This window comes from Staurois parvus, unplaced genomic scaffold (assembly GCF_062004578.1).
Source record: "Staurois parvus isolate SC_StPar_1 unplaced genomic scaffold, SC_StPar_1.0 ptg000333l, whole genome shotgun sequence".
Taxonomy (NCBI): domain Eukaryota; kingdom Metazoa; phylum Chordata; class Amphibia; order Anura; family Ranidae; genus Staurois; species Staurois parvus.
Window position 1 is genome coordinate 833,498 of NW_028318129.1, and position 16,813 is coordinate 850,310.

General features: G+C 49.5%; 1 protein-coding gene across 1 annotated transcript in view; it reads left to right on the forward strand.

Annotated features, from left to right (window-relative positions):
• GFUS (GDP-L-fucose synthase) overlaps window positions 1-16,376 on the forward strand; it is a 37,233-nt gene extending 20,857 nt beyond the window's left edge. Inside the window, exons 4-8 of the mRNA XM_089684004.1 lie at window positions 2,899-3,027; window positions 3,738-3,811; window positions 8,037-8,170; window positions 12,315-12,379; window positions 16,257-16,376. Coding sequence (XP_089540130.1) covers window positions 2,899-3,027; window positions 3,738-3,811; window positions 8,037-8,170; window positions 12,315-12,379; window positions 16,257-16,361 — 507 coding nt within the window. The 3' untranslated portion in view covers window positions 16,362-16,376. The remainder of the gene's footprint in view (window positions 1-2,898; window positions 3,028-3,737; window positions 3,812-8,036; window positions 8,171-12,314; window positions 12,380-16,256) is intronic.
• The last annotated feature ends 437 nt before the right edge of the window (window positions 16,377-16,813 follow it).

Here is a 16,813-nt window from a genome sequence, read left to right on the forward strand (position 1 = left end):
ACTGACCCCAATGATGGGGCACTATTCCTCCCACTGACACCAATGATGGGGCACTATTCCTCCCACTGACACCAATGATGGGGCACTATTCCTCCCACTGACACCAATGATGGGGCACTATTCCTCCCACTGACACCAATGATGGGGCACTATTCCTCCCACTGACACCAATGATGGGGCACTATTCCTCCCACTGACACCAATGATGGGGCACTATTCCTCCCACTGACACCAATGATTGGGGGATTATTCCTCCCCCTGACACCAATGATTGGGGGATTATTCCTCCCCCTGACACCAATGATGGGGCACTATTCCTCCCACTGATACCAATGACGGGGCACGGTTCCTCCCACTGATACCGATGACGGGGCACGGTTCCTCCCACTGATACCGATGACGGGGCACGGTTCCTCCCACTGATACCGATGACGGGGCACGGTTCCTCCCACTGACACCGATGACGGGGCACGGTTCCTCCCACTGGGGTGACAACACTCTAACAGTTGTGCTTCCGCGTTGTCCCCCTTTCACATGACTCCATTGTGAAGACTGTTATTACTATCAGGAGGCCAGTCAAGAGCAATAAAGTGCAGCTGATGCTGGAGCTGGTGTATGTAGACATGAAGTAGCTGATAGAGGCTGGAGGAGATCTGAGATAGGGAAGAGGATGGGAAAAAATAGAGGAATTTGTTTTTGGCTTTTTTTTTTTTACGCTCAGAACAAGCTATATTTCATCCTGGGAGGGTTTACATCTACCGTACTTTGAAGTATATGTGATTGCTAACTAGGCTAAATTGTTCCGGGCATTAAAATGAAACATATTGTAACATAAATTGTTTTCTATTATTTTTGCCTTTAAAGTGGTCGCATGATCACTCTTTCATCTTGTATCTACAGATAGTTAGGGTGGGGACTATGAATGTAGAGTTGAGCAGGGGCGTGTCAGTGGGGATGATTGACAGTCCGAAGCACTCCTCTTACAGCAGTGTGTGTGGGCTGTCAAGGAAGGGCTGTGCGGGGGAGTGTCCGCAGTGAAGATTGACCTCCCTAGATCCTCCCTCCCTCCCTACCTACAGCAGTGTGCTGGCTGAGAATGAAGGGCTGAGCAGAAGGGATTAACCCCTCGCCCTCCAGAGGATTTTAACCCCCCACCCCCCACTGACCAGGCCATTTTTTGCGATACTGCGCTGCGTTACTTTAACTGACAATTGCACAGTCATGCAACGCTGCACCCAAATGAAATTTTGTCATTTTTATCTCCACAAATAGAGCTTTCTATTAGTGGTATTTAATCACTTCTGCGGTTTTAATTTTTTTGCGCTATAAATGAAAAAAGACTGACAATTTTGAGGGAAAAAAAAATTTATTTATTTTTTTTTTCCTATAAAACATCCGAAAAATTTTTTAAATTAATTTCTTCATAAATTTAGGCCAAAATGTATTCTGCTACATGTCTTTGCTAAAAAAAAAAATCCCAATACATTTAAATTAATTTGTTAATGTGAAAGTTATAGCGTTTAGCGTCCAGTTCTATGGTTGAACTGGATGGACTTTTGTCTTTTTTCAGCCAGACTAACTATGTAACTACAAATGGCGGTGTATATACTGGGATTTTCATAAAAAAAATGTTATACTAGTAATGGCGGCAATCAGCAACTTATAGCGGCACTGTGGCGGACGTTCTGACACCGGGTGGGAACTGCCACTGACCTCTCCAATTATACTAATACAGGGATCTTTTTACTAGGGAGACATGCTGTGCAGAGAGATACACAGCAGCATGTCCTTGCTGACAGGGAAGAGACCTGTGTTGTTTACACACAGATCTCTCCCCTGTCAGCTCTCCATAATGATCACGGAGTATCGGCGGGGACCCAGTGATTGACATCTCTAGCCGCCAATAGCAGCGTGGGCAGTGCAGCGCTTGCCCCCTACCTGGAAATGCAAATCACGCGTATATATATAAATATATATATATGTGTATGTATATGTGTATATATGTGTGTGTGTGTATATGTATATGTATGTATGTATGTGTGTGTGTATGTATATATATATATATATATATATATATATATATATATATATATATATATATATATATATATATATATATATATATATATATATATATATATATATATATATAATTTTGTGCCACCCTGTAGCAGTAGTTTTACTATAGGGTGGAGTTAAAGTGGTTATTGATATCTCTTCCTACAGCAGGATATTGAATGTGAAGGGGGTTGGGCAGGAGGGGGTCAGCAGGGATGGTGACAACTCTAGAACCTGCCTTTAGCAGGGTGCTGGCTGTGCATGGGGAGTTGAGCAGGGGTGTGTCAGCAGGGATGATTGGCATGCCTAGACTCCCCCTATCTATTGCCGTGTGCCACCTGTTAATGAAGGGCTGGGCAGGGGCATGTCAGAAGGAATCTGATTACAGGAATACAGGCATCCCGTGTGCCTGCACAGCATCCTGTACCTCCTGAGCAGAAGGAACAGGACGCAAACCCCGTTAGTGTGGAGCTTCTTCTGTGCCTAGTGTGGTCAGATTGAAACAGGAAGGATATGTCTCTGAAGTGGAATGGCAGGATCACCAAGTATTTTACCCAGTGTATGCAACAAAGGGAAGGAGCCCCCAACTATCACATTTAGGGGTTACATACGCTGTAACTTGGGGTGTTCTAGATTTGCTTTTGCAAAATATGAAATCCAGATGTCGGACGTCATGCTAGATGGGAAAAATGCTCCGGCTCATCCCCCTAGAGAGTTTATTTTATTAATGTATCCGGTGCTTTCGTGTGGGGGGGGGGTAAGCAGTAAGTGACGGTCAGTGAGTCCTAAATCTACACATCTTGTGTCTCTCCCCCCTAATACGTTCCCCCTCCATTCCAGAGGAACAATCTCCATATTAACGACAACGTCCTGCACTCAGCGTATGAGTTGGGGGTGGAGAAGGTTGTCTCCTGCCTCTCGACCTGCATCTTCCCTGACAAGACCACTTACCCCATCGACGAGACCATGGTGAGTGTATTTAATCATAATTGTATAAGGATGATATCTTTTGTGGTGTGAACCAGGGGCAGACTGACAACTCATGGGGCCCCCTGGGCAATAGGGGATCATGGGGCCCCTGTGTCCTTGCCCAAACTCAAAAAAGCCTATGAAAAAGGTACCAGGGGCATCTCATAGGGCCCCTTACTGACTCCGGGCCCTCGGGCAGTGCCCGAGTTTCCAAATGGTCAGAACAGGCTATTCTGAGTATCCAAATTTTTATGTTCTAATGTCTATGCTGACACATGGGGGGGGGGGGGTCTTTTAGTCAGTAGTGGACACTGGATATGCTACACATGTCCAAAAAACTTTGTCTAAGTACATAGGACATGTGTAGTACACATGCCCTGTGGGTGGGGCTTAAAGGTACACTCCAGTCCTCACTAAAAATGAACCCTGAGATGCATACTGGAGAGGGTAGGCCTTGTGAGGTGCTTTCTGGATTCTGGCTGGAAGGCTTTACAGAGAATTCAGGTTCATGGAAATCTTGCTTTAGAACTCAAATTGGTGCCGCTTGCCGTCTGGAATTGTTCTTTTATTCCTCCAATATGAGGCCTGAATTCCAGCCTTGGATGATATCCGAATGTGCTGTCTACAGGAAGGATTATGGATGCTTCGTGCCTTGGCTGCACTGTAAGGAAAGCTTCTTGTTGATTTCCTCATCTCCTCTCCCTCCCCAGATCCACAACGGACCACCCCATGGCTCCAACTTTGGTTATTCCTATGCCAAGAGGATGATCGATGTCCAGAACAGGTGAGCTTGGAGCTGCATTGACCAGCCGGAGAACAAACCGTAACTGGAGAGGAGCCGACCGCTGGCCATTCAGTCACTGCAATCTTTTGGGGGGGTGGAATGTCACACCAGTTGTGGTCACTGGACGTGCTACATATGTCCAAAAAACTTTCATTGACGTACCCAGGGTGTGTATAGTCCGTCATGTCCTTCTGCAGCTCCCTCCTTGCCAACAATTCCCAACTGTAAAAATACATCCGGGAATTGCTGTGTAAATACAGAAGATGTGGAAGCTGCTGCTGCCAAATGGTGGATCATACGGTCGGGTTCTAAACATTTCCCATGTGGGATGGAAACATATACAGCAACCTTACAAGTTAAAAAAAATAAAATAAAAGGATGATTTCCCCTTTAGTAACATATTTGGGGTGTAACATGTTCCAACACCCACCCCTGATCACGAGTGCAATGCTTTGTGGGTTACTGTGAGGCAGGATCGGACTGGGGCAAAAAATAGGCCCGGGCATTTTGGACTGAGCTGCCCCAAGCCCAGGAACCCTTACCTCTGAGCCTGGTGGGGGAAAGCCAGGGCCCGGTCGCAAGAGTGACCTTTGCGACCCTGGTAGTTCCACCACTAGTGTCAGTAGCTATTTAATTTTTTTACAATTTCATGTTTTATTTTTTTGTTACTTTTTTTGAAGGAAAAAAGAGAGAGGAAGGAAGGAGGGAGACAGAGAGAGAGAGAGAGAGAGAGAGAGAGAAACTTGAGGATGAACTTGGCAATAAAAACTGTACAAAAATGTGGATCAAGAAAAATAGCACCGTCTCCTTAACCTCTTGCCGACCGCGCATAGCCGAATGACGGCTGCACTGCGGCCGGCCAGTTCTGAGTGGACGTCATATGACGTCCTCCCAGAACGCGCTCTCCTGCGCGCCCCAGGGGGCGCGCACCCGGCGATCTCCGTGATTGCTGTGTCCTACGGACACAGCTGATCACGTGATGTGGTGAAAGGCCGATCCCACCGGCCTTTTACCACGTGATCAGCGGTGTCCAATGACACGCTGATCACAGGGAAATGCAAGTGCCGGTTCTCGGCTGCACTTTCCTCACGCTGTCAGATCGTGAGGAAAGTACTGCCGAGAACCGGCAGTTGTCAGAGCGGGGATCGGCACCGATCATCAGGGCCACTGATGATCAGTGCCCTGATGATCGGTGCCCAGCAGTGACACCCGCAAGTTCCGCCCAGCAGTGCGCCCACTAGCCCCGCCCACCCATGCCCAGCAGTGCCCCCACCTGTGCCCAGCAGTGCCCCCACCTGTGCCCAGCAGTGCCCCCACCTGTGCCACTCTGCAGTGCCACCTACCTGTGCCCAGAAGTGCCACCTACATGTGCCAGCAGTGCCACCCACCTGTGCCCACCCACCAGTGCCGCCCACCAGTGCCGCCCACCAGTGCAGCCCAGCAGTGCTGCCAGTCAGTGCCACCAGTCAGTGCCCAGGGGTTGTGCCAGTCAGTGCCGCCAGTCAGTGCCCAGAAGTGATGCCAGTCAGTGCCGTCTATCAGTACCCATCATCAGTGTCACCTATCAGTGCCGCCTATCCGTGACCCCTAATTAGTGCTGTCTATCAGTGCCGCCTATCCGTGCCACCTCATTAGTACTGCCTATCAGTGCCCTTTAGTGCTGCCTATCAGTGCCCATCAGTGCCGCCTATCAGTGCCCATCAGTGCCGCCTCATCAACGCAAATCAGTGAAGAAGAAAAAATACCTGTTTGAAAAATTTTATAAAAGAAACAAATAAACTTTTTTTTTTTTTTTCAAATTTTTTGCACATTTATTAATTTATAGCGCAAAAAGTAAAGTGCCCAGTGGCGATTAAATACCACCAAAAGAAAGCTCTATTTGTGAGAAAAAAATTATCAAAATTTCATATGGGTACAATGTTGCATGACCGCGCAATTGTCAATCAAAGTGCGGCAGCGCTGAAAGCTGAAAATTGGCCTGGTAAGGAAGGGGGTATAAGTGCCTGGTAGGCAAGTGGTTAACCCCTTCAAGTCCGGACACTTTCCCCCCCTTCCTGTCCGGACACTTTCCCCCCCTTCCTGTCCGGACACTTTCCCCCCCTTCCAGTCCGGACACTTTCCCCCCCCCTTCCAGTCCGGACACTTTCCCCCCCCCTTCCAGTCCGGACACTTTCCCCCCCCCTTCCAGTCCGGACACTTTCCCCCCCATTCCTGTCCAGGCCAATTTTCAGCTTTCAGCGCTATCACACTTTGAATGACAATTGCGCGGTCATGCAACACTGCACCCATATGAATTTTTTTGCATTTTTTTGAGACAGATAAAGCTTTATTTTGGTGGTATTTATTCACCGCTGGGATTTTTATTTTTTTTGCTATGTAAATGAAATTTGTCCAAAAATTTTTTTAAAAGTCTTTTTCTTATAAAATTTTCCAAATAAATATTATTTCATCATCAATCTTGGCCAAAATGTATTCCGTTATATTTTTTGTAAAAAAAAATAATAACCCAAATTAGTTTATAACCAAAAATTATAATTTTTAAACCTTTTTTTTTTACTTTTTTTGATTTATTTTATATTTTTTTATATTACATACTGTCACCCTAGCAGTACAGGGTCACCTTAGTGACACTGTACTACTTGTGGGGGGTGATGAAGATTTTTTTTTTTTTTTTTAAACTGATTGCTTTTACACCCATAAAGGCTGTACAATCATTTCTCCTCCTCTCTGACTGCAGCCATTGAGAAATACTGTGTGAGCTGTGATTAGTCACAGCTTGTCACATGGTACAAGGCTGTTGTGAATAGCCCTGTACCATGTGACCTCTGTGATCATTCACAGATTTCACACGTAGGAAGCAATGATGTCACAAGTGACATCTTGCTTACTACTCTGCATGTGATCACGGAGTCCCATACAGGGATCGGTGTTTCACTGGGTCCGGAGGACGCAGTGGGCACCGGATCGTGGTGCTGCGCGCTACCAGCGAGCGCGCACAAGCAGGGGGCCGGGAAAGCCGTTTAATAAATGGCCACCTGACCCTGCACTGCCACCGTCCGACCGTTTATATACAACAGCTGGACGGGAGGTGGTTAAGAAGCACCAAGTCTCCTTGCTGTACCTCTTCAGACCTCAGATGAATCCACCTCTTCAGACCTCAGATGAATCCACCTCTTCAGACCCCAGATGAATCCACCTCTTCAGACCCCAGATGAATCCACCTCTTCAGACCCCAGATGAATCCACCTCTTCAGACCCCAGATGAATCCACCTCTTCAGACCCCAGATGAATCCACCTCTTCAGACCCAGATGAATCCACCTCTTCAGACCCCAGATGAATCCACCTCTTCAGACCCCAGATGAATCCACCTCTTCAGACCCCAGATGAATCCACCTCTTCAGACCCCAGATGAGTCCTCCTCTTCACACGGCTGCACTGAGGGTATCCCTGGGCAAGGGATCCCAAAAGCCAACCATGAAGTAGTCCCGGATGAGAACTAGTTGGGTCTTGCACCTGACTACCTTCTCCCCTTACCCAGCCCAGGGGGTGTAGGAGTACTGACACTGTCCTGTCCTGTCAGCATGGTGGGTTGGTGGCTGCTTTCAGGCCTTATGCTAAGCTGGCTCCTTCCCTGCTACTTAAGATGTCCTCCCTAGGAGACTTTGGACAGTGGAGATCCTGCAATCCAGAATCCAGCCTGTAGGTAGGCTCCCCTCCCAGGCTCCACACTCCAGCCTTCTCAACCCATCTTCCACCCGACTCCCCTGCTGCTCAGACTCTACCACTTTTAAAGGTTGCCCTCGGTCACCATGCCCAGCCTCCTGCCTTGGAATTGGCCAAGGTCCCTCAAATATATAGATCTGGGCATCCTCTTCCAGAAAGGTCTACCAGTTTCCGGAAGGGTGGGAGGGCTCCAGAAGCCTTGACCTGTAGAGCCTCCCAACCTGTCCTGAGGTGAACTCCTGCCCCACTTCCAGGCTGCTACCGAGCCTCTATCTAACCAAACCTATCTACCTAGAGGGCGCTACACAAGCAAAATCTTTAGAGCAAGAACTGGGTTACTCTTGCCTTTGTCCACATTGTGATTCCCTCTCACCTCCTGAAAATGACACCAGAACAGGAAGTGAGAGAATATCAATGAGGACACAGAATATAAATGTCCATTTCTGATCTACCCCCCCCTTTTCCCAGTGTAATGACGTCCTCTCTTCTCTCCTCTTCAGGGCATACTATGAGCAGCACGGCTGCAAGTTTACATCCGTCATCCCCACCAACGTCTTCGGCTCGCATGACAACTTTAACATAGAGGATGGACATGTCCTGCCGGGGCTCATCCACAAGGTGTATCTGGCCAAACGTGAGCAACGCTGCTTGCTGCTGAATATGTTGGGGGGAGGGGGGTGTGGTCCACGTTCTTTGTGTTTTTATCCATAGATGGGTATTTGAAGTTCTGCTGTAGTGACTGTTCAAAGGCCCCCAGCTTGGTTGGAGGGCGCCCAGCATCATCTAGCACTTTCCTCCCCAGCCTGATTTGTCCCAGTCCCACCCTTTCCGTTCATTGGATTTCAGTTATGGAGGGTCGGCATCAAATGTATGTTATCAAAGTGCTCCGCATGTAAATACAACCTCCCTTGGAACACCCAATTCTCAAGACTGACACCCGCACATCATGGCATTTTATTGTCTGCACTTCTCCCAAGAGACAGCTCACTGCTTGCATCAGGACTGGGGGCTCCTCAGGGGAGGACTGTGGGCTCCTCCAGAGGAGTGCCGGGGGCTCCTCAGAGGAGTACTGGGACAGGGTGCTGGGATGTTTTCTCGAAGTGATGTACAGCACCCTGCTGGCCCCTCCCACCTGCCATGATCTGCCCGCTTTGCATAGGGAAGCATGAAGCAGCATCATTTTGTTGAAGAAGCGGAGCCAGAGAAGGGAAAATATTAGCAGATTAACCTTCTTTAAAGTGTTGCTGAACCCCCAACAGTACAATCAGTCTGTAGATGCAGTAAAGCATGCTTGTTATACTCACTGTGGGACCTAAGGGGTTAATCCTCTGCATTGTGTAAAAAGGCTGGTTGATCCTGTCTTCTCTGTTCCTCCCCTTTTTCAAGCGACCACCATAAGAATGATAAGACAGACTGAACCGTAGGCATTTGCACATGCTCCATTTTGGTGTGTATTGCTAGAGAGGTTGTTTATTTTTTTTTTTTCGTGGGAGAGTGCATGTGATCAGCACAGGGCCAATCAGCACTGGTCAGACAGAGGTCAGGGGTTAGGCATCCTCCTAGAGCAGAAAGGAAACTCCTACAAGCTTTAGCTAGTGCTCTACTGGATACTGATAGAAGTCACAAGACTGCTATATACTGCTGATGTGGAAAGGTATTTAGCAGTTTGTATTTACTAAAATAATTGCATTTCCATGTTCTGTGTACTGTGGGGGACCGGATATAGTGAATGCGGGGTCCGGGGAGACTGGATATAGTAAATGCGGGGTCCGGGGAGACCGGATATAGTGAATGCGGGGTCCGGGGAGACTGGATATAGTAAATGCGGGGTCAGGGGAGAGCGGATATAGTGAATGCGGGGTCCGGGGAGACCAGATATAGTGAATGCAGGGTGCGGGGAGAGCAGATATAGTGAATGCGGGGTCCGGGGAGACTGGATATAGTAAATGCGGGGTCAGGGGAGAGCGGATATAGTGAATGCAGGGTCCGGGGAGAGCGGATATAGTGAATGCAGGGTCCGGGGAGAGCGGATATAGTGAATGCGGGCTCCGGGGAGACCAGCTATAGTGAATGCGGGGTCCGGGGGGAGCGGATATAGTGAATGCAGGGTCTGGGGAGAGCGGATATAGTGAATGCGGGGTCCGGGGAGAGCGGATATAGTGAATGCGGGGTCCGGGGAGAGCGGATATAGTGAATGCGGGGTCCGGGGAGAGCGGATATAGTGAATGCGGGGTCCGGGGAGAGCGGATATAGTGAATGCGGGGTCCGGGGAGAGCGGATATAGTGAATGCGGGGTCCGGGGAGAGCGGATATAGTGAATGCGGGGTCCGGGGAGAGCGGATATAGTGAATGCGGGGTCCGGGGAGAGCGGATATAGTGAATGCGGGGTCCGGGGAGAGCGGATATAGTGAATGCGGGGTCCGGGGAGAGCGGATATAGTGAATGCGGGGTCCGGGGAGACTGGATATAGTAAATGCGGGGTCAGGGGAGAGCGGATATAGTGAATGCAGGGTCCGGGGAGAGCGGATATAGTGAATGCAGGGTCCGGGGAGAGCGGATATAGTGAATGCGGGCTCCGGGGAGACCAGCTATAGTGAATGCGGGGTCCGGGGGGAGCGGATATAGTGAATGCAGGGTCTGGGGAGAGCGGATATAGTGAATGCGGGGTCCGGGGAGAGCGGATATAGTGAATGCGGGGTCCGGGGAGAGCGGATATAGTGAATGCGGGGTCCGGGGAGAGCGGATATAGTGAATGCGGGGTCCGGGGAGAGCGGATATAGTGAATGCGGGGTCCGGGGAGAGCGGATATAGTGAATGCGGGGTCCGGGGAGAGCGGATATAGTGAATGCGGGGTCCGGGGAGAGCGGATATAGTGAATGCGGGGTCCGGGGAGAGCGGATATAGTGAATGCGGGGTCCGGGGAGAGCGGATATAGTGAATGCGGGGTCCGGGGAGAGCGGATATAGTGAATGCGGGGTCCGGGGAGAGCGGATATAGTGAATGCGGGGTCCGGGGAGAGCGGATATAGTGAATGCGGGGTCCGGGGAGAGCGGATATAGTGAATGCGGGGTCCGGGGAGAGCGGATATAGGGAATGCGGGGCCCGGGGAGAGCGGATATAGTGAATGCGGGGTCCGGGGAGAGCGGATATAGTGAATGCGGGGTCCGGGGAGAGCGGATATAGGGAATGCGGGGTCCGGGGAGAGCGGATATAGGGAATGCGGGGTCCGGGGAGAGCGGATATAGTGAATGCGGGGTCCGGGGAGAGCGGATATAGGGAATGCGGGGTCCGGGGAGAGCGGATATAGTGAATGCGGGGTCCGGGGAGAGCGGATATAGGGAATGCGGGGTCCGGGGAGAGCGGATATAGTGAATGCGGGGTCCGGGGAGAGCGGATATAGTGAATGCGGGGTCCGGGGAGAGCGGATATAGTGAATGCGGGGTCCGGGGAGAGCGGATATAGTGAATGCGGGGTCCGGGGAGAGCGGATATAGGGAATGCGGGGCCCGGGGAGAGCGGATATAGTGAATGCGGGGTCCGGGGAGAGCGGATATAGTGAATGCGGGGTCCGGGGAGAGCGGATATAGTGAATGCGGGGTCCGGGGAGAGCGGATATAGGGAATGCGGGGTCCGGGGAGAGCGGATATAGGGAATGCGGGGTCCGGGGAGAGCGGATATAGGGAATGCGGGGTCCGGGGAGAGCGGATATAGTGAATGCGGGGTCCGGGGAGAGCGGATATAGGGAATGCGGGGTCCGGGGAGAGCGGATATAGTGAATGCGGGGTCCGGGGAGAGCGGATATAGGGAATGCGGGGTCCGGGGAGAGCGGATATAGTGAATGCGGGGTCCGGGGAGAGCGGATATAGGGAATGCGGGGTCCGGGGAGAGCGGATATAGGGAATGCGGGGTCCGGGGAGAGCGGATATAGGGAATGTGGGGTCCGGGGAGAGCGGATATAGTGAATGCGGGGTCCGGGGAGAGCGGATATAGTGAATGCGGGGTCCGGGGAGAGCGGATATAGTGAATGCGGGGTCCGGGGAGAGCGGATATAGTGAATGCGGGGTCCGGGGAGAGCGGATATAGGGAATGTGGGGTCCGGGGAGAGCGGATATAGGGAATGCGGGGTCCGGGGAGAGCGGATATAGGGAATGCGGGGTCCGGGGAGAGCGGATATAGGGAATGCGGGGTCCGGGGAGAGCGGATATAGTGAATGCGGGGTCCGGGGAGAGCGGATATAGGGAATGCGGGGTCCGGGGAGAGCGGATATAGTGAATGCGGGGTCCGGGGAGAGCGGATATAGGGAATGCGGGGTCCGGGGAGAGCGGATATAGTGAATGCGGGGTCCGGGGAGAGCGGATATAGGGAATGCGGGGTCCGGGGAGAGCGGATATAGGGAATGCGGGGTCCGGGGAGAGCGGATATAGGGAATGTGGGGTCCGGGGAGAGCGGATATAGTGAATGCGGGGTCCGGGGAGAGCGGATATAGTGAATGCGGGGTCCGGGGAGAGCGGATATAGTGAATGCGGGGTCCGGGGAGAGCGGATATAGTGAATGCGGGGTCCGGGGAGAGCGGATATAGGGAATGTGGGGTCCGGGGAGAGCGGATATAGTGAATGCGGGGTTCGGGGAGAGCGGATATAGGGAATGCGGGGTCCGGGGAGAGCGGATATAGGGAATGCTGTCGAGCACTACATCACTTTCTCCAGCTATTGCTGTGCTCTTGTGTGATATCAGGAATTGAGACGTCACATTAAATGAAATGCTGCGCTCTGATTTCAGAAAACGGCACTGCGTTGAGTATCTGGGGCACCGGGAAGCCACGTCGGCAGTTCATCTATTCATTGGTGAGTCCACCTTCTCCAATAAATGCAACTCATCAGATGACGTTCTACACTGAAGGTCGCTAACTGGTGGACATCTTGTAAAATAAATAAACTACTTGAAGATAAATCCGCATAATAATCATAGGGGTCAATTCACTAAAGGTTACCGCAGGCGATAACACGGTCACGTGACTCGCTTGCATAAATTATCGCATGTGGTAACAAAATGTCCAATTCACCCAAAAAAAACACAATTCTTTGGTATGTAACACAAAATTTAAAAGTGTGTCGGTGAATATCTTTACCCCTTTCCCTCCAGAGGATTTATCCCCCTTTCTGATCAGACCATTTTTTGCAATATGGCGCTGCATTATTTTGACTGAGAATCGCGCGGTCATGCAACGCTGCACCCAAATGAAATTTACATCCTTTGTTTTTTTGTTTACAAATACAGCTTTCTTTCGGTGGTATTTGATCGCCTCTGTGTTTTTTAATTTTTTTTTAAACAGAAGAATACAGACAATTTAAAAAAAAACAACAACATTTTTTACTTGTTAACCCCTCGCCTACAGGGCACTTATACCCCCTTCCAGTCCAGGCCAATTTTCAGCTTTCAGCGCTGTCGCAGTTTGACAATTGTGTGTTCATGCAACATTGTACCCATATGAAATTGTTATCATTTTTTTCACAGAAATAGAGCTGTCTTTTGGTGGTATTTAATCGCCGCCGGGGTTTTTTATTTTTTTGTGCTATAAACAAAAAAAGGGCAAAAAATTTGAAAAAAAAAAAAAAAGTATATCTTTGTTGCTATTATAAAATTTTGCAAACAGGTCATTTTTCTAAATAAATAAAATAATAATAAGCAAACTTGACTGAAATAAATAAAAATAAAGTGTCCCATACACCTAGAGTCCAAATTAAAATCCAAAAATTCTTGCAGGTGATTTCACAATAATTCTTTATCCCCGAATAAGATTGATGGTATACTCCAGAAGATCTTCATATACCTCAAAGAAAAAAATCTAAACATAGTGTATTATCCCAGGTATTATAGTGAAGTGCCACACGTGTCACATGCAGACAAACTAAGGTGCCACAGTAATCGTGAAATATCAGGACTCCAACAACTCAATTAATAACTCCACTGCACACAATATAAGAAGTGCATAATTACCCTAACATACCGTATTTGCCGGCGTATAAGACGACCCCCCTACTTTTCCTGCTAAAATGTAGTGTTTGGGCTATACTCGCCGTATAAGACTACCCCTCTTCCAATGCACACCAGTGGGAGGAATAGTGTCCCATCATTGGTGTCAGTGGGAGGAATAGTGCCCCATCATTGGTGTCAGTGGGAGGAATAGTGCCCCATCATTGGTGTCAGTGGGAGGAATAGTGCCCCATCATTGGTGTCAGTGGGAGGAATAGTGCCCCATCATTGGTGTCAGTGGGAGGAATAGTGCCCCATCATTGGTGTCAGTGGGAGGAATAGTGCCCCATCATTGGTGTCAGTGGGAGGAATAGTGCCCCATCATTGGTGTCAGTGGGAGGAATAGTGCCCCATCATTGGTGTCAGTGGGAGGAATAGTGCCCCATCATTGGTGTCAGTGGGAGGAATAGTGCCCCATCATTGGTGTCAGTGGGAGGAATAGTGCCCCATCATTGGTGTCAGTGGGAGGAATAGTGCCCCATCATTGGTGTCAGTGGGAGGAATAGTGCCCCATCATTGGTGTCAGTGGGAGGAATAGTGCCCCATCATTGGTGTCAGTGGGAGGAATAGTGCCCCATCATTGGTGTCAGTGGGAGGAATAGTGCCCCATCATTGGTGTCAGTGGGAGGAATAGTGCCCCATCATTGGTGTCAGTGGGAGGAATAGTGTCCCATCATTGGTGTCAGTGGGAGGAATAGTGTCCCATCATTGGTGTCAGTGGGAGGAATAGTGCCCCATCATTGGTGTCAGTGGGAGGAATAGTGCCCCATCATTGGTGTCAGTGGGAGGAATAGTGCCCCATCATTGGTGTCAGTGGGAGGAATAGTGCCCCATCATTGGTATCAGTGGGAGGAATAGTGCCCCATCATTGGTATCAGTGGGAGGAATAGTGCCCCATCATTGGTGTCAGTGGGAGGAATAGTGCCCCATCATTGGTATCAGTGGGAGGAATAGTACCCCATCATTGGTATCAGTGGGAGGAATAGTGCCCCATCATTGGTGTCAGTGGGAGGAATAGTGCCCCATCATTGGTGTCAGTGGGAGGAATAGTGCCCCATCATTGGTGTCAGTGGGAGGAATAGTGCCCCATCATTGGTGTCAGTGGGGGGAATAGTGCCCCATCATTGGTGTCAGTGGGGGGAATAGTGCCCCATCATTGGTGTCAGTGGGGGGAATAGTGCTCCATCATTGGTGTCAGTGGGAGGAATAGTGTCCCAACATTGGTGTCAGTGGGAGGAATAGTGTCCCAACATTGGTGTCAGTGGGAGGAATAGTGTCCCAACATTGGTGTCAGTGGGAGGAATGGTGTCGTCCCATCATTGGTATCAGTGGGAGGAATAGTGCTCCATCATTGGTATCAGTGACACCAATGATTGGGCACTATTCCTCCCACTGACACCAATGACACTTGCTGACCCTGTTCTAGTATGGTGCTGCTGCAGCCAGCATATGTGGTTGCAGCAGCACCTCTACACTGAACACTTACCTGCTGCTCCTGCACTCGATTTTCGTGGGGCTGCTCGGCTCCGCCCCCTCGCCGGTGATTGGCCTCCTGTGTGCCTTTCCTGAGCTACAGTTCTAGCAGCCAATCACCGGTGAGGAGGCGGAGCCGAGCAGCCGCGCGAACATCCAGTGGCTGAACTGAAGGAGCAACCGCGCTTCCTGGACCGGATCCAGGTAAGAAACGGCAGCCCCTGCCCACCCCTGTACTTAGTGTCCCTTCCGTTGGGAGTCAGTATGCCGTATACCGGCGTATAAGACGACCCCGACTTTTGAGAAGATTTTCAAGGGGTAAAAAGTCGTCTTATACGCCGGCAAATACGGTAGATAAAATCAGCATAGGATCCATAATAAAGATGAGATTGCCTCCAAATATTGTTCTACCATCTTTTCCAAACACTTCCCATAGACTTCATAAACAGACCAGGGATCAGTATATGTATTAGATGACAAACATATTTTATTGTAGCAACTTACATTAAAATGAGATGAAATCAGCTTCCACATAGTGAGATGGTCCAAATAACCCCACTCCTCAGCAGTAACTATATTTATATGGCCATACCACTCTGAAGGAGAGCCAGGCAGTGAATGGAAGTCTCCAGGGTAGGAACAGCCGCGTGTTCCAGAACCCAAAATGGCCGCCACGGCACTTCCGGAAACCGTCAATACGTCACCACGTCACGTGCCCCGGACGCGTTTCGTCACATCCGGACTTTTTCAACAGGGAACTATGTACCACATATGCACCATTTACCACAGCCTAGTTGGGTACCATCGGGCATAGGTGGTTGGCCGCTCTATTGGGGTTCCACTTAAACCTCAACTACTGCCCAGAATTTGGGAACATTGATGCCGATTGTGAATGGAAGTGGGGGGGCTTTGGGCTTCAGCCTGGGGTGGAGCTACAGCCAGCAAAAACAGATAAAGGGATGTACTTTTGTCACACAGCGCAGTTCAGGACAGGACCAAGTGCCACATGCAATGTGTACCCCAGAGGATCCAAGAACAATTTCGATGTTTTGGCGATGACTATTTCCTATATGAGAGGCACAAGGAGGGCGGTCTGTATGTCCTCAGGCAGTTTAAGTGACGTTTATTCACAATCACTGAGCGCGTTCATGTAGTTCCATCTAATACAATGAATCCATAGTCTGTTGTGCTGGGAGTAACTGGTGACTTTTCCAGGATCTGGCCAGACTCTTCATCTGGGTGTTGCGGGAATATAACGAGGTGGAGCCCATCATCCTTTCAGGTGAGAAGATCTCTGTCTTTGTATGGCTGCATATCTAAAACTTTCTGCTATAGAATTCTTTGATATGTTGTCTTTTTTTTTTCCCTTTGTTAATTGACTATAAGTCCATCAGGTGTAAAATCTAATACTCCCCACGACTAACAATGTGCAGTGTTTTCCCGTATATTTATATTCTGTGAATTTAGAAACCTATCCAGCTTTTATTTTAAACAATCTACAGTCCAAAGTTGGCTGTAACAAGCTACTGTTGATGTCTGTTCCACATTTATACAGCTTTTACCGTAAAGAAGCCTTCCTGTATGTGGAGGTTAAGCCTGTTTTTGCTCCAGGCGCTAAGAGGGCCCCTTGGCATTTGTAATTGCCTTACCTCTGGTAGGTGAAATGTATTTGGATTGTTTCTATCTCAGCACTCCACCACCAAAAGGAGATCCTCCTCAAAAGGTCCTGCTGCTTTGTTCACAAGAGGCAGGTCGACTTTGATGTCCCATCC